Genomic DNA, 25260 nt, shown 5'->3' on the forward strand with positions numbered 1-25260 from the left:
GCCAGCGGAGGAGGTTGGGTTGGAAGTATCGTGTGGACGCGCGCCAGTGGCGTGTTTCCCCTCCCCCTCCTCCCGCGGGCGGTGGAGGTTTTCCGTTGGTTTTGAATCCTGCCGGCGCCATGCCCAAAAGCTGCAGGGTGACCGATTGCTGCCGGCATGGGGGCCTGCTGGCGGCCGACAACCGCAAGATCAGCTTCTACAAGTGAGTGCGCAGCCTTTTGTTCCGCTGGACTGAGGGAGGAGGCCATTCAGCCCTTCCCTGTCCAGCCTAGCCCACCATTCAGTGAGAGAGCCCCCCCCATTAACAAACACACACACAAATCTGCTGGGAATGTCCAGGAGATCTGGCAGCATCTGGGGGGGAGAGAGAGAGAAAACCCGCTATGTGTTATTCTCCAGTCCCGCCGGCGGGATTCTCCAGTCCCGCCGACGGGATTCGCCGGACCCGTCAGCGGGATTCGCCAGCCCAGCCGCTGTCAACGGGATTTCCCGTTGGCTGCACCCCTTGCCGCCGGGAAAGCCGCCGCGCCGGCGTTGGGACCGGAATTCCCCACCGGGCGTGAGCAGCCGGTGAATCCCGCCCACAGACTTGTATGTTTTGCTTCAGGCGGGTGACCTTTTCCAGCCAAGAGCTTCCCCGGATATCACGTGGCTGGCAGCGCCTGCGGGATCTTGCTGTGCCCGATTAGCCGCCTCTTGATGGTGACCGGACCACGGCGCTTAAAAAAAAAATAACCTCATGGGGCAGCAAGCTGGCACAGTGGTTATCACTGCTGCCTCACAGCGCCGAGGTCCCAGATTCGATCCCGGCTCTGGGTCACTGTCTGTGTGGAGTTTGCACATTCTCCCTGTGTTTGCGTGGACTTCGCACCCACAACACAAAGATGTGCAGGGTAGGTGGATTTGCGACGCTAAATTGCCCCATAATTGGAAAAAATTAATTAGGTACTCTAAATTTAAAAAAAATAGCCTCGCTGAGCTCTACGGGGACGGCTTGACGTTGCGAAGATGCACTCTGAAAATCGAGTTGACTTTTTCCCTCACGACAGGGCGATGGCAACCTGCTCTTCGTCCCAATTCCCTGGCCCCTTCACTCCCTCATCGATCAAAGGTCTGTTTAACTCGGTCCCCCACCATCCAGTGCCCTCTGGGGAAGCCAATTCCACCTACCAGCGATTGTCCAGCGATAGAGAATTTCTCCTCCCCTCCGTCTTAAATGTGAGACCCTTTGTTTTTAAACCATGCTCCCGAGTTCTAGTCTCCCTCACGGGGGGAAACATCCTCTTGGCATCGGTCCTGGTTAATTCTCCCTGAGGATCTTGTATGTTTCAGTAAAATCCCACCTCATTCTTCTAAACTCAAACGGATCAAGTCCCAATCTTTCCTCATAACCCCATTCATCCCATGACTCAATCGGGTGAACTTTCTGTGAACTGAAATTTGATTCCTTTTCCACTGGCTCCGCAACCAAAATAAATTGTCCTTTTGTTCCTTCGCTCTACAAAAACCATCACAACTTCTTTTAAGTTACAGTATTCTTTCTATCTTGGAACAAGATGGTTGATGGACTGCTGCATTTTTGTAGCAGTGGATAGATTGGCGTTGAATTGTGGAGAAATCTAATTTCCTGGCTAAAAACAAATGTAATTGAGTGCTCTGGAGGGTGTGAGTGGTGGAACTGTTGAGAAAATGACTTTAAAGATTAGCACCCTTGGTGGAGGGATCGATGACCAGGGGGCATAGATTTAAGGAAAGGGGGAGGAGGTTTAGAGGGGATGTGAGGAAAAGTGTCTTCACTCAGAGGGAGGTGGGAGTTTGGAACTCGCTGCCTGAAAGGGTGATGGAGGCAGAGACCCTCATAACATTTAAGAAGTATTTAGATGTGCATTTGTGATCCTAGGGCAGACTAGGCTATGGATCAAGTGTTGGAAAATGGGATTAGAATAGTTAGCTGGTTTATTTTGATCAGTGCAGACGTGATGGGCCGAAGGGCCTTTTCTGTGCTGTATAGCTCTATTAAACTATGGGCAGACTGTTATCAGCTTCAGGAGTAGACCCTTGTTTTTTCTTGAGTCTCATAGAAACAACTTTGTGTTTTGATTGAGGTTTCCATCGAATGACAGAGAAAGACTCGCACAGTGGCTTTCCAATATGAAAAGGGAGGAATGGGTTCCACCTGAGTACCAGTACATCTGCAGTGAGCATTTTACTCCTGACAGCTTTGAATGGAGGTGGGGAACACGAGTACCTACAGTCTTTTCTTTTCCGGAGCAGCCCACGGTATGTTAGCACTCAAAAGATTTGGATATTCCTCCATGTTTGCTTTTATCCCTCCAATCTCTGGAATATTGCTGAAAACCGGCCTGAAATTGCTTCATGAGGGCAACAGGAAATAAGACTCCAGTGGCCTGAAGAGATGGCTGAATGTGACTCCAGGCCCACACCAATGTGGTTAACTCTTAACTGAATGAAATGAAAAATGAAAATCGCTTATTGTCACAAGAAGGCTTCAAATGAAGTTACTGTGAAAAGCCCCAAGTCGCCACATTCCGGCGCCTGTTCGAGGAGGCTGGTACGGGAATTGAACCGTGCTGCTGTCCTGCCTTGGTCTGCTTTCAAAGCCAGCGATTTAGCCCTGTGCTAAACCAGCCCCTTCTCTCTGACTTAACATGTCTCAGTTTTAGAGATGAGCAGTGATATCCCCATCCTGTGAATTAATTTAAAAAGAGATTTGGAGCATAATCACTAAATGAAGCAAACAATCTAAGTGGTTCTGAGGAATTTATATTTTAAACTGGAGGAGCTCCCAATTTGGACATTTATCTGTATTTTTGGGCTGGGTGGGGGGACTGGAGGAGGGATGATTTATGGGCAGCACGGTAGCACAGTGGTTAGCACTGTGGCTTCACAGCTCCAGGGTCCCAGGTTCGATTCCCGGCTTGAGTCACTGTCTGTGTGGAATCTGCACGTTCTCCCCGTGTCTGCGTGGGTTTCCTCCGGGTGCTCCGCTTTCCTCCCACAAGTCCCAAAAGACCTGCTGCACGGTAATTTGGACATTCTGAATTCTCCCTCTGTGTACCCGAACAGGCGCCGGAATCTGGTGGCTAGGGGCTTTTCACAGTAACTTCATTGCAGTGTTAATGTAAGCCTACTTGTGACAATAAAGATTATTATTATTGAGCCTTTTCATTCAAGGATTTCTGTAACAGGAAGCATCCAGATCATCAAAGTTAGGGAAAATATCGGTTGGATGCAATGTAAATCTCCCTCTGCTTTGACCTAACGATTTAATGAACCCAATGTCACGTGACTGCCTGCTGGCGCATTAGGGTTTAAAACAAATCATTTGCAGGATGTGGGCATTGCTGGCTAGGCCAGCATTTGTTGTCCAACCCCAATTCTCTTTTTTTAAACTAGCCATCCTTTTGGCTCCTCCAATTATTCATGACTAACCTTTTACATAACACCTTTATCCTAACATATCCCAGAGTTCTGACGTAAGATGTCATGTGGAGCCATGAAAAGAAGGGATGGGTTAAACAAATGAATTGCTGTCGAGTTGCATGCACGTTGAGATTATCCAAGCTCCTTTGATGTTTTGGTCGTGGGAAGGATGATTTTTATATTTTCTTTTAACTTGAATGCAAAACTTAAGTGAAAGCCCTGAGCTACCTTACTATACCAAGCTGGTCAAAAAGAAGTCATGCTGAAGCTTTGTAATGACTGGAAAGGCTTCACCCTAACATTACAATTGGTTCATGTGAAATCAAAGCGCATGGGATTGGGGTTGTGTATTGGGATGGATCGAAAACTGGTTGGCAGAAAGGAAACAAAAGAGGAGGAATAAACTGGTCTTTATTCAAGTGACTAGTTCGGATACCAGCTATTCATAATATTTATTAATAATTTAGATAAGGGAACTATATGTAATATCTCCAATTTTTGCACATAAAACAAATCTGGGTGGGAGGGTGGGTTGTGAGGAGGATACAGAGGTGCTTCAATGTGATTTGGGCCAGTTGAGTGCGTGCGCAAATGCATAGCAGATGCAGTATAATTTGGAAAAATGTAGCAAAAACAGGACGGCAGATTCGTATCTAAATGGCTATAGATTGGGCGAGGGGAATGTGTCCTTGTACACCAGTCACTGAAGGTAAGCAATGCAGGTGCAATAGGCGGTGAAGAAGACAAATGGTATGTTGGCCTTCATAGTGAGAGAATCACGGAATCTCTACAGTGCAGAAGGAGGCCATTTGGTCCATCGGGTCTGCATCGAACCTCTGAATGAGCACCCTTCCAGGCCCACTCCCCACCCTATCCCTGTACTTCTGGTTAGCACGGCCAATCCACCTGAATTCTGCATCTTTGGACTGTGGGAGGAACCCGGAGCACCTAGAGGAAACCCACGCAGACACGGGAGAAAGTGTAAACCCCACACAGGCAGTCACTCAAGGCCGGAATTGAACTCTGGTCCCTGGCGGTGAGGCGGCAGTGCTTTTCAAAATAAATTTAGAGTGCCCAATTATTTTTTTCCAATTAAGGGGCTATTTAGCATGGCTAATCCACCTACCCTGCACATCTTTGGATTGTGGGGGTGAGACCCACACGGGCACTGGGAGAATGTGCAAACTCCACACGGACAGTGACCTGGACCGGGATCGAACCCGGATGCTCGGTGCCGTGAGTCAACAGTGCTAGCCAATGTGCCACGAGGATTCAAGAGCTAGAGCAGGAATAGAATCTCTACAGTGCAGAATGAGACCATTCAGCCCACCAAGTCTGCACCGACCCTCTGAAAGAACACTCTGCCTAGGCCCATTCCCCCGCCCTATCCCCACCTAATCTGTGCATCCCTGGCCACTAAAGGGCAATTTTATTATAGTCAATCCACCTTTGGACTGTGGGAGCACAGCTAGAGGAAACCATGCAGCCATGGGGAGGATGTACAAACTCCACGCTGACAGTTACGAAGGCCGGAATTGAACCCAGGTCCCTGGTGCTGAGAGGCAGCAGTGCTAGCCACTATCTCGCCATGTCTTGCTGCAGTTACACAGGGCCTTGGTGAGGCCACACCTGGAATATTGTGAGCAGTTTTGGTCTCCTTATCTGAGGAAGGATGTTCTTGCTCTAGATGAAGCGCAGCAAAGGTTTGCCAGACTGATTCTTGGGATGGCGGGACTGATACATGAGGAGACATTGGGTCAGTTAGGATTATATCGGCTGGAATTTAGAAGAATGATGGGGGGGGGGGGGATTCTCATGGAAACGTATAAAATATTAACAGAGCTGGAGAGGGTAGATGCAGCAAGGAAGTTCCTGATGGTGGGGGATTCCAGAACCAGGGACCACAGTCTGAGGATACAGGATAGACCATTTAGGATTGAGGTCAGGAGACATTTCTTCACCCAGAGAGTGGTGAGCCTGTGGAATTCGTTACCACAGGAAGTATTTGAGGCCAAAACATTGTATGTTTTCAAGAAGCAGGTAGATATAGCTCTTGGGGCGAAGGGGATCAAAGGATATGGGGGGGGGAAGCGGGATTAGGCTATTGAGTTGGATGACCTGCCATGATCATAATGAATGCGGGCAGCACGGTAGCACAGTGGTTAGCACAGTTGCTTAACAACTCCAGGGTCCCAGGTTCGATTCCCGGCTTGGGTCACTGTCTGTGCTGCACCTTCTCCCCGTGTGTGCGTGGGTTCCCTCCGGGTGCTCCGGTTTCCTCCCACAGTCCAAAGACGTGCGGGTTAGGTGGGTTGGCCATGCTAAATTGCCCTTAGTGTCCAAAAAGGTTAAGTGGGTTTACTGGGTTACGGGGATAGGGTGGGGGTGTGGGCTTGGGTGCTCTTTCCAAGGGCCGGTGCAGACTCAATGGGCCGAATGGCCTCCTACAGCATTGTAAATTCATGAATGGTTCAGGTTGCTCAAAGGGCCGAATGGCCTCCTGCTCCTATTTTCTATGTTTCTATTGCTCTGCTCTCTGAGGCACAGGGGAAATGCCCAAAAGCTTGGAAGTGATGCAGAGTAACCCGAGTCCCTCCTGAGTGGTTACGAAAGATTAGAAAAATTTGGGGACTCTTCAATCTTGAAAGGAGATACAGGAGAGCGAGCTTTTGTATGTGACAAGTAAATTAGAATTTCAAATTATACCTCCACTGGGGTACGCCATAAGAAAACTTAGTATAAACTACAAACCTTACTGGTTATTTAGCATTGATGGTAGGAATGCAGTGTTGAATGCCTCAAATTATCTTCAAAGCAGGGTAATAGAGACATAAAAGGAATCAAATGTGATGTGGGAAGCTTGAGGGGCTGAATGGTCTCTCACATCTCGATATTGTGACTCCCTGTCAGCTGTGACTGTGGGTAGCACTCTCGTCCCACAGTCAGAGGTTGTGGGTTCAAGTTCCAGTCCAGAGTCTTGAGCACACATCCCAAACTGACACGCCAGTGTAGCGCTGAGGGCTGCATTGTCAGAGGCTCTGCCTACAGATGAGATGTTAAAGCAAGCCTGTCCTTTCGGATGGATGGAAATGATAGCGAGGCATTGTTTTGAAGATGAGCAGGGGAGTTATTCCTGGCGTCCTGACCAATATTTGTGGCTCACAACATCATTTTTAAGAAAGCATCTTGTTGGTCATTATTATTACATTGCTCTACACAAATCAGGAGCTATGTTTCCTAAATTATAACCGTGACGACACTTCAAAAACAACTTAATTGCAAAGTCTTAAGCTATGAAAGATTCAATAGCACTGCAAATCTTTATTTTCCTTAAGTTGCTTAAAAGATGCACATAGGATTTGGCTTGATTTAATTGCACATCCTGGTTTATTTTACACTATCAGCCCTGAGGAATGAATGTTTTCTTTCCTGTTGTGTCCAGAGATGCAGGAGGCAACCCATTTCTTCAACTGCTTTTGCATTGGACAACTTGTATCTGTTGTTTCCACCAAGACTTCATTTTTAATGGACAGGCCATGAGTCAACTCACAACTCTACAAGGAGAAGTGACTCATCCATTCCCAGCAGATCTGAGTGCGTAGCTGAATGTCCTTCAGTATTCAGAGACTAATGCTCTAAACTAAAGTTCATCTGTGACTGTTAAATCTGTAGCCTTCCGGTTCGGGTGGAAGTGATACCATTAGACCAGGAAGCAGACATTTCCCTCACTTGACTAAGCAACAGCTTTCCCAGTATTACATGTTTGTTTTGCTAATAGTACATTAATGGAATGTTTAATTGTATAAGGGTGGTGGGTATGAATAATGAATTGTGCTCGGGCGTATATGGGAGAGACTTGAGACTGTGATTTATGGATTTGATGGTGCATGTTGTGAGTTGTGTGTATCTGTCAATTAGAGCTCAATTAAAGATGGAGGGTAGATGGCTGAAGTGTGCTGTACAATAATGGCAACGGTGCAGGTTTAATCTCTGGGACTTCCGGTGCCGGTTATGTGATGAGCAGTCATGTACTTGGTGGCTCCCTCCAGGGTGCCTTGTGTTTGGCCCTTTTCGCCTGTTTAAAGGTGGTGTTTGGGAGAAATTTGATTGTTCGATGGGATAAGGCCCCCACATAAAAGCAACGGATTTGGATTTGATTTATTGCCACGTGTACTGAAGTACAGTGAAAAGCATTGTTCTGCGTACAGTCCAGACAGATTGTTCCATACATGAAAAAACATAGGACATACATAATTATACAATGTAAATACATAGACACAGACATCGGGTTAAGCATACGTAGTGTGGTACTACTCAGTAGAGAAGATGTATGGAGAGATCAGTTCAGTTCACAAGAGGGTCACTCGGGAGTCTGATAACAGCGGGGAAGAACCTGTTAGTGTGTGTTCTCAGACTTTTGTATCTCCTGCCCAATGGAAGAGGTTGAAAGATTGGATTGGATTTGTTAATTGTCACGTGGACCGAGGTACAGTGAAAAGTAATTTTCTGCGAGCAGCTCAAACAGATCATTTAGTACATTAAAAGAAAAGAAAATACATAATAGGGCAACACAAGGTACACAATGTAAATACATAGACACCGACATCGGGTGAAAGAGAGAATAAGCCGGGTGGGAGGGGTCTTTGATTATGCTGTCCGCTTTCCCAAGGCAGCGGGAGGTGTAGACAAAGGGAGTGGATGAGAGGCGTTTCCGCGCGATACATTGGGTTGTGTTCACGACTCTGTAGTTTCTTACAGTCTTGGTTCATGCCCAACAAGTATAATGCAAGGTTCAAGGACGGCACGGTGGCACAGTGGTTAGCACTGTTGCTTACGGCGCTGAGGACCTGGGTTCGATCCTGGCCCCGGGTCACTGTGTGGAGTTTGCACATTCTCCCATGTCTGTGTGGGTCTCACCCCCACAACCCAAAGATGTGCAGGGTAGGTGGATTGGTCACGCTAAATTGCCCCTTAATGGGAAAAAAAGAATTGGGTACTCTAAATTTATATTTTAAAAAGTAATGCAAGGTTCAATCTGTGTCAGCTGAGGTTCTTGGGGCCTGCCTCCTCACCTTGTCCCATATTGATATTGTGGCCATGATTAGCAAACGTTGGATAATGAAGCCTCTACATGGAGAGAGAGAGTTAAAAACAATTGTACCATGTAATATAGTTGTGTGAAGTTGAATAAATTGAGATTGACTTGTGGCAGCCAGTCAATAAAAACAGAATGTATACCCTTGTAGGAAGGTTTGCAATTGAGAATTAAACAGAAAATACTGGATGCAGTGTAGGTTGGGCAGCATCTGCGGAGAGAGAAATTTAACATTTTTGATCTTTCATCAGGCAGGTTCTGATGAATGGTGAGTGAGCTGAAACATTAACGGCATTTCTCGCCACAGTTGCTGTTTGCTCGGCCCGGTTTTTCCAGGACTATATCTCTTTATTTTGGATATCTAGCACTCCTGGTAACTTTGCTTCTGCGAGTCTAACTGTTCAGTTTCCTTCCACACTGCTGTTCTGAACTTGGGGTTATTTAACAGCCACTTTGTGCCTTTGCTGTCACCTGTCTGCTGGGAACCTTTATCCTCCAGGTGATTGGATAGGGACTGACAGTGAGTGAAAAAGAAAAACTTGCATTTATATAGCGCCTTTCATTCTTAAAAAAAATAAATTAGCGTGCCCAATTAATTTTTTCCAATTAAGGGCAATTTAGCGCGGCCAATCCGCCTTACCTGCACATCTTTAGGGTGTGGGGGTGAAACCCATGCAAACACGGGGAGAATGTGCAAACAGTGACCCAGAGCTGGGATCGAACCTGGGACCTCGGCGCCGTGAGGCAGCAATGCTAACTACTGCGCCACCGTGCTGCCCTTTATAGCGCCTTTCATGACCACAAGACAACCCTAAGCACTTTGCAACCAATAAAGTACATTTGCAGTGTAATCTCGGTCGTAATGTGACACAAACAGCAGCCCACAATAGCAATGTGATAATGACCCGATTATCTGTCTTAGGTGATATTGATTGAAGGCGCAATAGAACATTGCTACAGTGTAGAAGGCGGCCACTCTTTTAAATTTCCAAATTATAGCTCGATCTCCTGAAGGTACTGTCATTCAGATTAAAGTTACTGGCAGCTTGTTTCAGTGCGAGCATTTTACCTCTCGAGATGGAAGTACCCATAGGGGATTGGGGCATATAATCGAGGCTGAAATTTCTTTTTTTTTTAAAAAAATGTTTATTAAGAATTTTTCAACAAAATTTTCAATCATACGAACCCCCCCACCCCGTAACAAAAAGAAAAGAAAAGTTGCATAGCAAGACATAAACATATCAAATCAACGTAGTAATACAGAACTTTGTACATTGGATTCCTCCCGCACATATAAGAACTAGGAGCAGGAGTAGGCCATCTGGCCCCTCGAGCCTGCTCCACCATTCAATGAGATCATGGCTGATCTTGTGGACTCAGCTCCACTTTCCAGCCCGAACACCATAACCCTTAATCCCTTTATTCTTCAAAAAAACTATCTATCTTTATCTTAAAAACATTTAATGAAGGAGCCTCTACTGCTTCACTGGGCAAGGAATTCCATAGATTCACAACCCTTTGGGTGAAGAAGTTCCTCCTAAACTCAGTCCTAAATCTACTTCCCCTTATTTTGAGGCTATGCCCCCTAGTTCTGCTTTCACCCGCCAGTGGAAACAACCTGCCCGCATCTATCCTATCTATTCCCTTCATAATCTTATATGTTTCTATAAGATCCCCCCTCATCCTTCTAAATTCCAACGAGTACAGTCCCAGTCTACTCAACCTCTCCTCGTAATCCAACCCCTTCAGCTCTGGGATTAACCTAGTGAATCTCCTCTGCATGAATGAAATGAATGAATGAAAGTCGCTTATTGTCACAAGTAGGCTTCAAATGAAGTTACTGTGAAAAGCCCCTAGTCACCACATTCCGGCGCCTGTTCGGGGAGGCTGTTACGGGAATTGAACCGTGCTGCTGGCCTGCTTTTGTCTGCTTTCAAAGCCAGCGATTTAGCCCTGTGCTAAATCAACTTTCCTGAACATTTATGTATTTTCTTGCTCAAGTGCCCCCAGGAAACCCCCCCCCCCCCCACCCCCCCACCACCACCACCCCCCCCCGGAAAGAGATCTTCCCCCTCCCCTCCCCCCGCTGGTTGCTGCTGCTGCTGACCGAACTGCATATAAAGCTCCGCGAGATAGGCGAGGCTGAAATTTCACTGAAGTGTGAAAAAAATGTTACATTGTAGGAGGTGACATCTTTGAGTGATAATAACACAGAAGTTCCCTTGGTATCCTGACTACCACCTATCCATCAACCCCCCCCTCATCAATCAGCTAAACTTCATCCCATTGATGTTATTGGGACACTGTTGTGTGCAGACTGACTGCCTAGGTCGCAGTGGCTTCAAGGTAACTCATTGGTTCTGAGGTGCCTAAAGACATTCTGAGGACATAAAAATCACGAGAAATGGAATTTGAATCTATTGATGATGTGTTGTGATGTGTCTCAGCCAGGAGCAGAAAGGGGCTGGTTTCCTCGTCCGTCGCTCTCCCTAGCCCAAAGAGTTGTAGCATTTCAGTTGTTTCCTTGATTGAGGTGAGATATCTCGGGGCAGGTCAACGAGGAAAGCTCCCATGTAGGTTCACGTTCTATCAGGTGTTGCTTATATTGACTAGAGCAGCTTTTGCGATGCAAAGGAAACTTGTAAATGTGCAATGAATTTGATAATTTTAAATAGTTTGTTTGAGACCAACAATGGATAATCAACTGCTATATTACTTCTGGGACAATTTCTTAGAAAGAACCCTATGGAAGTTTACTGTGCTAAAAAGTTTCTCTATCAAACCATATCCATTGTATGAACCATAAATGAATCGCTGAAATTTCTAACTTCAAATAAAAATCTCTCTATAGAAAAGGAAAGTTCTTGTTCGATCAAATGGGAATAAACGGCAAAGAGGTTGGAAACTCAAAGCCACGAAGAAGAAACAACGCCACAACTACAAACTGTTCCAGTTCTGTCACCTGCATTGAGTGAACCAAATAGACATGTCGTGTTAATCGTGGCGACAGAACCAACTCTAGCGGCCTCGATAATTGAATTGGATATGGTAGCTCTGTCTTCAGTCAGTGCCTGTATTGAATCGATGTCTGAAGCAATTATACCATCTGCTGAATCATTACCGAGTTCGGCAGTGAATTCATTTGGGTTGCTACATGTGGACAACGGCAAATCCCCTGAATCTGTACTAACGGAGCCATCGGTGTTACCATTTGAAAATGTTGCCGCAATTGAAACTGTTCCACTCACACCAACATTGCCATCTGTTGAAACTTCACAGCTTTTACCAGCGCTGATGTGCGAGGAATCAGAACCAGCGTTAACATCGATAGAAATTGTGCTCCCAGCGCTGCAAGATATTGAAACCCTAATGTCTTTCCAGCCGGAGCCTCCAACGCCAGTCCCTTACGCGCCAACCACATCCATTTTTGAGGATGTAACAGCTTTAACTGTAGTATCAACTTGCCAAACAGTATCACTCACCAGTGCTTCTTCTCAGACATCACCCGTATTACTGACTACAGCAACTGAACCTTCGAAAAGAGTGCCTGACTTTGAAACACTACTGACGTTGCCCTCTGCCCTCCTTGTACCCATTATATCAACTCTGCCATTCATGCAGAGCCATGCAGCTATACCCTCTGGGCCGGTTATTACAGCTGTTGAAACGGTTATGCCCACACCAGCTGACCTACCGGAAGTACAAGGTGAACATTCATACTACAAAAGTGACTTGACCATTGAACAGCTTGAAGGGATCATTACTAACCTGCAAAAAAAGGTGAAAGTTATACAGCAGCGTGAGAGGAGGAATACAGCCCGGCTGAAAGCCATGGAAAACCTTGTGGACCAGCTGAAAAAGGAAAATGTTCTTTCAGAGGAGAAGCTGAAAATAATGGCCAAGGTAAGTAAAGGAGCTGATCTGGGATTTGTACTTTGAGACGCCTAGGAGAAACTGTTGTGGTTGGTAACAATAAGTAAGAACGTAGATAAATCAGTAGTTGCGATAAGATGCAAGAGACTGGTTATCCCTCTGCTATCTTCGCCAGCCTCCCACCATCCATCCTACGGCTCAAGCAAACCTATGTTGCTGGTATTATAGCTTGCACTACTGCCCGTTTGTCCATTACCCCTGTACTCACTGACTTGCATTGACTCCCGGTGCAGTAATACCTCAAACTTAAAATTCATGAGTTCAGATTTCCCCCCTTGACCCCACTCCTCCCTTTGCCAGTAATCCCTGCCGGCGCTAAAACCCTTGGCGATCTCAGCATTCCTACTATTCTGGCCTCCAGCGCATCCACCGTTTCCATCGCCACACCATTGGTGGCCATGGAATCCTCTCCCTGAATTTCTACTAAATCTCTCCTCCTTTACATTTGTTAACCCACCTGTAAACGTTACCAAGCCAGTGCGCAGACTGGACAGGGCAAACCCTTAATCCACCTCATTGTTTGCTCCAAAACCCAATTCAAATTGGATCCAATTCATGGTCTCCTGTCCAATATCTCATTACATGGGTTGCTGTTATGTTTTGTTTGGTAATGCTCCTGTGAAATGCCTTGATGATGTAAAAGTAACAGAGAAAATGCTAGAAAAACTCAGCAGGTCATGCAGCATCTGCGGAGAGGGAAAGAGTTAATATTTCAGGCTAATGGCTGATAAAAGAGAAATGTAATTTTTAAAAAATAAATCTAGAGTACCCAATTAATTTTTTCCAATTAAGGGCCAATTTAGCGTGGCCAATCCATCTAACCTGCACATCTTTGGGTTGTGGGGGTGAAACCCACACAAACTCGGGAGACTGTGCGAACTCCATACGGACAGTGACCCAGAGCCGGGATCGAACCTGGGACCTCGGTGCCGTGAGGCAGCAGTGCTAACCACTGCGCCACCGTGCTGCCCTCGTAATTTGTTTTTATTTGATTCGAGGAATAGAACAAATAACAGGGACCTGGACAATCACCTGAAGTTCGAATTGCTTTGACATTGGTAATACGTTAAATTGGATATCGGGCGGCGCGGTACCACAGTGATTAGCACTGTTGCTTCACTGCTCCAGGGTCCTGGGTTTGATTCCTGCTTGGGTCACTGTCTGTGCAGAGCCTGCACATTTTCCCCGTGTCTGCGTGGGTTTCCTCCGGGTGCTCCAGTTTCCTCCCACAAGTCCCGAAAGACGTGCTGTTAGGTGAATTGGACATTCTGAATTCTCCCTCTGTGTACCCGAACAGGCGCTGGAATGTGGCGACGAGGGGATTTTCACAGTAGCTTCATTGCAGTGTTAATGTAACCCTACTTGTGACAAAAGATTATTATTATATGCTGGTTCCCTTTGTTTCAGTCTGATTCCTCATCCCAGTTACAGACTCATGGAGAAGGCAGATTGAGCCACTTGCTTCAAACCTTAAAATCTACGCCGTGATTCTTCAGATTTTGTAGTTTGAATACTGGAAGCTGAATCATGGGAGTGTCAGAAAATGTAGCAGGAGTGGGCTGTGTGTTCCTCAAGTCGTTTCTGCCATTGAGTAACATTGTAGCTGTACTAATTGTGGCTTTAACCCCACTTTCCTGCCTGTCCTCCATAACCCTGGACTCCCATATAGATGAAAAAAACTGTCTTAACTCCACCCAGCCTGGCAGCACGGTGGTGCAGTGGTTAACCCTGCTGCCTCACAGCACCGATGTCCCAGGTTCGATCCCGGCTCTGGGTCACTGTCCGTGTGGAGTTTGCACATTCTCCCCGTGTTTGCGTGGGTTTCGCCCCCACAACCCAAAGATGTGCAGGGTAGGTGGATTGGCCACGCTAAATTGCCCCTTGATAGGAAAAAATTAATGGGTACTCTAAATTTATAAAGAAAAACTCCACCCAGCCTCTACTGCACTCTCGGGTAGAGAATGCCAAAAATTAATAGCCCTCTTGTTATGAGCCAGGGTTTAGAGAACACCAAAGTATATCATGGAGTTCCCCTGACCCACAACTGTTTATAGATTTTGGTGTGAGGAGCATAAGGGCCTACCTTTCGGGTGCTATTCAACAGAGGCCCTACGCACTTTGAATCAAAAATAAAGTTGATTCTACAAATTCAGTTAACATTTCTATAAACACACACAGTAAGCATTTTTATCAACTACAAACATAAATACCCCACACAGCTACAGTTCTGTCTCTCTCTCTCTCTCCCTCCCTCTCTCTCATATATACATAACCCGTAATAACCTCCGTTTCTGCTGTTTCAACATGATAACAACATCCAATAAAACCAGAACAACCCTTTTTACCAAAACAGTAGGTTTGAATTCTTTACAGGAAACAGTTATCGTTTTTTACATGCAGAGAGAGAGGACAAGCCTCCTTTGTCTGAATCCAGCTTCCAACAGTGTAAACCAAAAGTAAAACTCAGAACCACAGCCAGCTTCCAGCTCAAAACAAAAGTAAAACCCAAAGCCACAGCCCAGTTCCACCCACACAATGACATCACTGAAGCCATGCGAGGAGACAAAACATTTCTTAAAGGGACACTCCCATGCCACTTGAGAGAAAAAAATCCCCTCAACACCATCTTAAAGAGGAGACCCTTTCATTTGATAAATGTGCCTTCTGGTTCTAGATTCCCCCTATGAGGGGAAGCACCCTCTCACAATCTACCCTATTGTGGATGCTGGGATTTGAATTCCATTCTATAAGCAATTCTCATGTTCAATAGGCGATTGTACTAACTGCAGTCATCAAAGATAACTCGCCTATTAAATGCATTGGGATTGGTTTTGTAATTTCATGATATCTTGTGTCGAAGAAATGGATTTTTCTTTTTAAAATTATGTATTCAATGTATTTTTTAGATTCTAGGTTGGGGTGGGGAACATCCTGAACCACTACATAAGGATGTCAAAGATTGGGTTTCGACCCATGCTTGATACTAGACACAGGTTGTCACAATCTCTATCATTTATTCAAAGATGAGGTGTTGGGGTGAGTTCAGATCTTGCTGCAGGCGCAGTTCTTTACACAGAATTCAGCTGTGTTGACTAATATCCCTTTTACATATTTTAATGATATATTTGCAGACCATAACTACCTCATTATATCCCCCCCCCCCCCCCCCCTGGTTTTTCTTCAAATCAGCAGCCTGTATCTTTTTGACACCACACCAAAGTGTGATCATTTTCTGTTTAGATTTTGAAAGTTAACAGCCTGTCATGAACCTGCAGCTGATCCTGATCTTGTTCTTGCTTAATATTGTTTCAATTGAACTTGTGTCTCAGGGCAGCACGGTTGTTAGCACAGTTGCTTCACAGCTCCAGGGTCCCAGGTTCGTTTCCCGGCTTGGGTCACTGTTTGCACGGAGGCTGCATGTTCTCCCTGTGTCTGCGTGGGTTTCCTCCAGGTGTTCCGGTTTCCACCCACAGTCCAAAGATGTGCAGGTTAGGTGGATTGGCCATGATAAATTGCCCTTAGTGTCCAAAGAAAAGGTTAGGTGGGGTTACTGGGTTACAGAGATAGGGCAGGGGAGTGGGCCTAGGTGGGATGCTCTTTCGGAGAGTTGGTGCAGCCTCAATGGGCTGAATGGCCTCCTTCTGCACTGTAGATTCCATGATTCTATTCTATGATTTTAGAATCACTCACTGTTAATTTATCTTGTTCACGTCCTTTGGGATCTTGAACACTTCAATTAGATTAACATTGCCGTTTGCATTTAGAATTCCTGATACCTGTGCTTTATTCTATTGTATTTACTATCTCTACTGCACAGTATGCTAAGGTCTTTAATGTAACCACTGGTATCCTCCACGTTATTATTATATTATTTCTTCTTGCATTGTCTTATCATGTGAAATAAATACTATTTGGCTTTTATTGCCACTGTTGAGCGTCCATTCCCAATCTCATGACTTTGCGTTTTCCACAGTAAATAACGTTGACCACTCATCAGTCTCACTCCTCAATCTATCAAAGTCTGTGTCTGTATTTGATCAGTTTTTAAAAAATTAATTTATGGGATGTGGGCATCGCAGGTTAGTCCAGCATTTATTGCCCATCCCTAGTTGTCCTTCAGAAGGTGGTGGTGAGCTGCCTTCTTGAACCGCTGCAGCCCTAGAGGTTTAGGTGCACTCACTGTGCTGTTAGGGAGTGAATCCCAGGATATTGCCCCAGCGACAGTGAAGGAACGGCGACACACACTGTTTAACACGGTTGTTTAGCACACTGAGCTAAATCGCTGGCTTTGAAAGCAGACCAAGGTAGGCCAGCAGCACGGTTCAGTTCCCGTACCAGCCTCCCCGAACAGGCGCCGGAATGTGGTGACTAGGGGCTTTCCACAGTAACTTCATTGAAGCCTACTTGTGACAATAAGCGATTTTCATTTCATTTCACATTTGCTCCCTGTTTACAGTTGCTACCAGTTTTCCGATCACACTTCCAAGTAACTTATGTATATTGTAAACCGCATTGAGTCACGGAGAAAATGTGTGTGTTCTCTTCTTGCCGTGATCAGCACGTGTGGCATGGTGGCACAATGATTAGCACTGCTACTTCACAGCACCACGGACCAGGGTTCAATTCCAGTCTTGGGTGACTGACTGCATGGAGTTTGTATTTGCTCCCCGCGTCTGCATGGGATTTATCTGGGTGCAACGGTTTCCTCCCACAGTCCATAGATGTACAGGTTAGGTGGATTGGCCATGCTAAATTTCCGCTTAGTGTCCAGGGTTAGAGATAGGGCAGGGGAGTGGGCCTAGGTGGGATGCTCTTTCAGAGGGTTGATGCAGCCTCAATGGGCTGAATGGCCTCCTTCTGCACTGTAGAGATTCTACGATTTGTATGGAAAGACGTTTCTTACCTTTGGAGTGTGTCGTCCAATTAAATAAATCAGCAGCAAGCTTTTGAGAGTTTCTTTTAAAAAAGGTAATTTATTCTCTCTCACTTACCCCAATTAAATACAGTGACAGACATGCACTGTCTCACTCACGCAACGACACAGACTAGATACTGGTAAAGAGACTGATAAAAGCCGAGGGGAGGTTCATATTGGCAGTTCACTTCTAGTTGCCACAAGTGATGTTTATCCAGTATGAGACATATATAACATAGAACATACAGTGCAGAAGGAGGCCATTCGGCCCATCGAGTCTGCACCGACCCACTTAAGCCCTCACTTCCACCATATCCCTGTAACCCAATAACCCCTCCTAACCTTTTTGGACACTAAGGGCAATTTAGCATGGCCAATCCACCTAACCTGCATGTCTTTGGACTGTGGGAGGAAACTGGAACACCCGGAGAAAACACACGCAGACACGGGGAGAACGTGCAGACTCCACACAGACACTGATCCAGCAGGGAATCGAACCTGGGACCCTGGCGCTGTGAAGCCACAGTGCTAACCACTTGTGCTACTGTGCTGCCCTCATAGTCTTGTGCTTGGCAAATCCATGTTCCCTGGATGGCTGCAGATGCCCGGATTTTATTAGCTATTTGACTGAGACTTGCTACTGTCTATAGCCCAAATACCAAAAGTCAGAAGATGTGCTGCATGGGTCTCACCCCCACAACCCAGGCCACGCTAAATTGCCCCTTGATTGGAATTTTTCTTTTTAAATGTCATAAGATTTGGGGTAGTCACTTTTACAGCTTGGGTCCAGTTTTTTAAAGTATTGTCTGAAAGTTTAGAATCTGACATGTTGTGGCTGGGCATGAGAAATGGCTCCAAACCTCATCCTTGAAAAACTCCATCTGTACTGAAGTGAAGCCATTTGGAGCCATTGCTGCAAACTCCATTCCCTAGCTAATGACTCCATCCACCTTACTGGGAACAGTCTGAGACTAATCCAGTCTCTTTGCCCCTTTGGTCCCAAGACCATAGAGAGCATTCTATCTGGCTGCATGGCAATTGCGCGAGACTGTAAGAAAGTACAGAGTCGTGAACACAGCCTAGTCCATCACACGACTCTGTTTACACCCGCTGCCTTGGGAAAGCGGGCAGCGTAATCAAAGACCCCTCCCATCCTGCTTACTCGCTCTTCCAACTTCTTCCATCGGGCAGAAGATATAAAAGTCTGAGAACACGCTCAAACAGATTCATAAACACTTCTTACCCGCTGTTACCAGACTCCTAAACGACCCTCTTATGGACTGAACTAATCTCTTCACGCATCTTCTCCACTGAGTAGTTCTACACTCCTGTATGCTTCACCCGATGCATGTGTCTATGTATTTACATTGTGTATTTTATGTTTGCCCTATGTAATTACTTTCCATGTACGGAATGATCTGTCTGAACTGTACGCAGAACAATACTTTTCACTGTACCTCGGTACACATGACAATAAACAAATCCATCCATCATATTCCTGCCAGCACAGACCACCTTTTCATCTCTGTAACAGCACCCGACTTTCTGCTGTCTCAGCTCATCTGCTGAACGTAGCACGGTAGCATAGTGGTTAGCCCTATGGTTTTACAGCGCCAGGGACCCGGGTTCGATTCCCGGCTTGGGTCACTCTCTGTGCGGAGTCTGCACGTTCTCCCCGTGTCTGTGTGGGTTTCCTCCGGGTGCTCCGGTTTCCTCCCACAAGCCCCGAAAGACGTGCTGTTAGGTGAATTGGACATTCTGAATTCTCCCTCCATGTACCCAAACAGGCGCCGGAATGTGGCGACTAGGGGCATTTCACAGTAACGTCATTGCAATGTTAATGTAAGCCTACTGGTGACAATAAAGATTATTATATATCATAACTTTGTTACCTCTCGACTTGGTGATTCCACCACGCTCCTGCTTGCGCTCCCACATTTTATCCTCTAAACTCTAGGTTATCCAAAACTCTCTTGCCAATGTCTTAACTCACAGGACGTCCTGATCCCCGATCACCCCTGTGCTTGCTAACTTTGAGTCCGTTCAAGCAACATCTTGACGTTAATATTTGCAACCTTGCTTTCAAATCCCTCCATGGCCTTGCCCCTCCCCATCTGTCATCTCCTCCAGCCCCACAACATTCCAATGTATCAGTTCTCCTTTAATTTGGCCTCTTGTGCAGCCCCAGTTTAATTGCTCCACCGTTGGGAGCTGTACCCTCAGCTGCCTGGAGTCCAAGCCTTGGAATGCCCAATCCTCCACCCCTCTACCACCTGTTTTTTTTTTAGACATTTAGAGTATCCAATTATTTTTTTCCAATTAAGGGGCAATTTAGCGTGGCCAATCCACCTAACCTGCACATCTTTGTGTTGTGGGGGCGAGACCCACGCAAAGAATGTGCAAACTCCACACGGACAGTGACCCAGAGCTGGGATCGACTGGGCAGCCATCAGACTGCAGGGCTAACCCACTGCGCCACCGTGCTGCCCCCTCTCTACCACCTCTTGATGACACTCCTGAGAACCCACAGCTCTGACCAAGCTTTTGATCATCTGACCGAATATTGCCCACATGACGTGGTGTCAATCTTTGTTTTATGACGTTCCTCTGAAACATCTTGAAATGTTTTGTTATGCTAAAGCATTTATACAAATATAAGTTATTTGTCTCCATGAGAATCCAGACCCATAAGTAGCTGCCCAGCCATGCTGAGCTGGTCTGACTTCTGTTCCATTTTGGACAGAGGGAATCATCATTATAACTACTTCGCAAATCTATTGAAGCACTCAAAGCCAAGGAAACCCACAGTGCAAGCTAGAAAATGTGCATCCCGGAGCTGCGACCTTCCCAGGCTGGTGTAACTTCACAGTTATCCTTCAATTTAAAGTAACAACTGTAGTGTTGAAATCAAACAGTTTCAGGCCATTCCTGCAATTCAATATCACTGCTGTGACTGGCAGGGAAGGTATCAACCTCCATGTCAGCGATTAAAATTGAAGCTTCAATTTCTTCTCCCCAGAGGTGATGTGCCCCCTTGTGATGTCCCATGATAACAACCAATGAGAAGGTGATTAGGAACTACTCCTAAACTAGATTGCTATCGGAATGCTGTATTGCCGTTGGGAAGTGGTGATGTTTGATTAGAACAAGGAACAATACAGCACAGGAAAAGTGCTATCTAGACGCTTGTATCCTTCTATACCCCGTCTGTTCATGTACCTATCCAGATAAGTCTTAAAGGTCGCTAACGTGTCTGCCTCAACCACCTCACTTGGCAGTGCATTCCAGGCCACCACCACCCTCTGTGTAAAAGCTTCCCCCATACTGATATGTGATAACCAGCGGTTCGCTCCGGGGGGGGGGGGGGGGGGGGCTGGATGGGGGGGTTCCGGAGGTGGCAGCGGGCAAGGATCGAGAGATTTGAAGACCTTTTTATTGATGAGAGCTTCCTGAGCTTGGAGGAGGAGTTTGAGTTGCCGGGGGGGGGGGGGCGGGGAATGGGTTCCGTTATCTGTAAGTGAGGGATTTTATGCGGAGGCAGGTTTCGACCTTCCCACACCTGTTGCACCGGGGACTACAGGATAAGGTGGTGTCGAGAACAGGAATAGGAGAGGGGAAGGTCTCAGAGATCTATAAGGAGCTGACGGATTGGGAGGGAGCCCCGATAGGGGAGGTGAAGAGAAAGTGGGAGGAAGAGCTGGGTGGGATTATGGGTGGAGGCCCTGAGGCGAGTCAATGCATCTTTGTCGTGCGCCCGGCTCAGCCTGATACAGTTTAAGGTGGTCCACAGGGCGCACATGACGGTGGCCCGGATGAGCAGGTTCTTTGAGGAGGTGGAGGATAGGTGTGGGCGCTGTGCAGGGGGTCCTGCTAACCATGTCCATATGTTTTGGGCATGTCCGAGGCTAAAGGGTTTCTGGCAGGGGTTTGCTGATGTCATGTCAGAGGTATTAAAAGTGAGGGTGGTACCAAGTCAGAGGTAGCGATCTTTGATGTATTGGAACATCCGGGAGCCAAGGGGGTGAGAGAGGCCGATGTCCTGGCCTTTGTCTCCCTGGTGGCCTGGAGACGGATTCTACTAGGGTGGAGGGACTCGGAGCCCCCGAAGTCGGGGGTGTGAGTTAGCGACATGGCGGGGTTTCTCAGACTTAAGGGAAATCAATTTCCCTTGTTGGTTATAATCTGTTCTTGTTGAAACCTGATGTTTAAAACTGTTAAAATTATAAATGCCTCAATAAAATATTTTCTGAAAAAAACCCTTCCCCCTCCACACATCTCGCCACCCTATTATTTTTAAAGATGAGTGTTCTCATTGTTAACCTGTGGAACTATGCTACTACTAAGGAACAGAATGCATTAGTTTGTTTACCAAACCAGTGTAATCCACAGAGGGTGAATTTTGTGGAGCCCATGTCATAATTTTAAACATGATGTGGAGATGCCGGTGTTAGACTGGGGTGGGCATAGTAAGAAGTCTTACAACACCAGGTTAAAGTCCAACAGGTTTGTTTCGAATCACTAGCTTTCGGAGTTCAGCTCCTTCCTCATGTGAATCATTTTAAACATTTACAGACTACACCTGAGACTCAAAATGGTTGGGAGAGGAACTCACAAAAATTACCCTTTGGATCTGAAAAGAGAATAAGCTCGAAAGGCCTAACCTCACAGATTAAGAATTGATAGATGTCTGCGCGATCTGAATAGTCGAAGGACGGTGCGGTATGTTCAGCTAATTCTTTGTTGTTGCAATTTTCAGCCCTGCTCACAGATAAATGCTCAGGTGGTTAATCCCTCCAGTACTGTCACGGTTGTTTGTGAAGACAATGGCACTATCATTTATGCAGTTCAACAGTCATCAAATGAAGGTGGTGATACTCTTTGAGGAAGATGTTCAGCTTTAAGGAGAACAACCGAATTTCACGTTCTAATCTCTGCACCTGTTTGCTCGTGGAAGAACTTTGTAATTATTCTTTTAAATGAAAAGATTAAATTATATTTTATTTCTACCATTAGTCTATTACAAACTTTCTTTAATGTAATCACAGTGATGATCTGACACACTTGATTAAACGCTGAAGTGTGGAATGCTGGTTGACACAGAGCTCTTGGAATTTTTGTATTTAGCCCTGAAAGAATAGTTGTGCTCTCTCTCTCTTTCAGTAATGAGTATCGGCTTGGTTATTTGACAACAGGGACACCCAAGCTGATATTAACCTGATGGCTACAAACAGGTACGCTTATCGAAGGAGTGGGTTCCTGGTTTCCCATCACAATGGAAGGCCAATGAAATAGACAGTGTAATGTGTATTCGACAGAGATCGGATTGAGGGTATAAGGTAAGAACAGTGGTATACTGGGTCAGTCTGTGACTGATGGGCAAAGACCAATGTTCCAGTTAGCCATGTGTTAGTTCTCTTGCCTCTAGACCTGGAGGTTTTGGGTTCAAACTCCACTCTCGATATTTGAGTACATAAAATAGGTTGACATTCTCAGTGCAATACAGAGGGCGTGCTGCACGGTCACCAGTGCCGTCTTTTGGATGAGATGTATAAAGTGAAGGTTCGCCTCCCCCTGGAGGTGGATGTAAAAGGTTCCATGACACTATTTTGAAGAGGAATAGGGGAATTCTCTGGTAGCTTGGCCTATATTACTTGCTCAATTAACATCCTAAAACATTATCTGGTCATTGTTACCCTCTGTTCGGGGGGAACATCCTGTGTGCAAAATGGCTGCTCTATTTTCTAGAAATGACTGCAATTCAAAAGAAGGCAGCTAATTGTAAGGTGCTTTGGGACATCCTGAGGTTGGGAAAGGCACTATGTAAATGCAAGCTTTTCTTACCTAAAAGTAATGATTTTTATGGGTCTACTATGGGGCGGCACAGTGGTTGGCACTGCTGCCTCACAGCGCCAGGGACTCGGGTTCAATTCCTGCCTCGGGTGACTGTCTATATGGAGTCTGCACTTTCTCCCCTTGTCTGCGTGGGTTTCCTCCAGTTTCCTCCCACAGTCCAAAGCTGTGCAGGTTAAGTGGATTGGCCGCGCTAAATTGCCCCTTAGTGTCCAAAGATGTGCAGGTTAGGTGGGAGGACGGGGATAGGGGAGTGGTGCTTGTTCAGAGGGTTGGTGCAGACTCGATAGGCCGAATGGCCTCCTTCTGCACTCTAGGAATTCTAAGGTTCTACTGACCCTTACAGACTGGTAAAATTCCAGATTTAATTACACACCTCATGAATTAGCCAATGGCGGGTGAGGAAGGATAAAATAATCCACAATCTCCTCTCCAGATTGCTCTCCAGTGACTCTCACTGCAACATGCACATATAGACGGGACTGAGTTTTGCTGTAATGCTGCCACAATTGACTAGTGAATCAGTATTCACTATCTGGATTGTCACAGTTTGGAAATGTTACTTGTCAACACTCGGAACATTATTCCACTCTGATTCGCCTCAAAGAGATGGGACAAGAAAATTGGGAATGTCTAAAGAAAATTAAGCATTACAGTGTCATCGAGAGAAACTATATTGCATACAATACTGCAGATAAAGAATTTATAGCATTGCATTTTAATACATCTTTCTGGTTAATTAAGAGTTTCACTGAAATATATCAATCTTAACGATCCAAGAAACTGCTTCTTTGGCATTTTTGTATTAAATTGGGGAGGTCTGACATGCAATCACTATCTCATTCAGGGGAAAATGTTTTAAAAAGCTTCAGTCTCCAATTTTGTTTTGCTTAACGCCATTTTTGGCAATGATCTGAGCAGAAAAGATTTTGTTCCTTACAACAGTTACATTGGATCCACCGTTTCTACTTGTTCAGAAAAGATCTTGTGTTTGCCTCGTGCTTTCTAGATGTCCCAAAGTGATTCCGACAACTTGTCATTTATTACTCATCTCAATTTTAAATAACAAGCTATGTTTGATTTGTTACTTTTAAAATAAACACAATGCCATGTATTAATATTGACTTCTAATTTGTGTTGAGGAGCATTGTTGCAGTTTACCCAGTGTTTTGCAATCGACTATGGCAGTTGCCACATTCCAGGCTCGTTAGACATTGAGCGAGTGAATTTAATTCAGCCACTTTAACAATGTTGCATTCTTTGCAAAGCAGAGGTAACTTAATTTGCTTAATTTCATGCAAAAAATGTGTTTCTTTTAACAATGTCTTGCACATTAATTTAAATTAACTTCAAAGAAAAATCAAAGTGATGTTGCAGGAATACTGGTAGTGGGTGGTGAGTATTTTTCTCATTTATCTTTCAAAACTCAGATAATTTTAGTAATCATAAGGTTGTATGAGCAAGGGTTATTAATAACAAAGCTAATAATCTTTATTGTCACGAGTAGGCTTACATTAATAAACACTTCAATGAAGTTACTGTGAAAAGCCCCTAGTCGCCACATTCCGGCACCTGTTTGGGCTCACAGAGGGAGATTTCAGAATGTCTAGTTCGCCTAACAAGCACGTCTTTTGGGACTTGTGGGAGGAAACCGGAGCACCTGGAGGAAACCCATGCAGACTCCGCACAGACAGTGACCCAAGCCGCTAATCGAACCCGGGACCCTGGTGCTGTGAAACACCAGTGCTAACCACTGTGCTGCCCCTATTAGGTTGCCGGGTAGCATTTCCTAGTCACCTAACTAGGGAATTTTGATTAAGGTTAAATTAATTAATTAAGGAATATTTATTGAAATAATATAAACACAGGCAGGACTAGAGACATTAAATAAAATGTAATCAATAAAAGAATGACGAGACGCTATAAAATGGGAGGGCAGGGGATGTGTGGTGGCTTTAGAATGTGGGAACTTGGCCATGAGGATTGAGGACTGTGTTCCGGGGGTGATTCACGAGGACCAGAC

At 45.6% G+C, this 25260-nt stretch overlaps 1 protein-coding gene across 1 annotated transcript; it reads left to right on the forward strand.

Moving 5' to 3' along the window:
* On the forward strand, nt 1-24351 carry LOC140402475 (THAP domain-containing protein 5-like). Its single transcript, XM_072490290.1, is given in 5 exon segments — nt 1-202; nt 2106-2280; nt 11391-11427; nt 11430-12442; nt 22144-24351. Coding segments are annotated over 5 exon segments (1434 nt in total). The 5' UTR covers nt 1-119; the 3' UTR covers nt 22270-24351.
* The last annotated feature ends 909 nt before the right edge of the window (nt 24352-25260 follow it).

This window comes from Scyliorhinus torazame, chromosome 25, assembly GCF_047496885.1.
Source record: "Scyliorhinus torazame isolate Kashiwa2021f chromosome 25, sScyTor2.1, whole genome shotgun sequence".
Taxonomy (NCBI): Eukaryota; Metazoa; Chordata; class Chondrichthyes; order Carcharhiniformes; family Scyliorhinidae; genus Scyliorhinus; species Scyliorhinus torazame.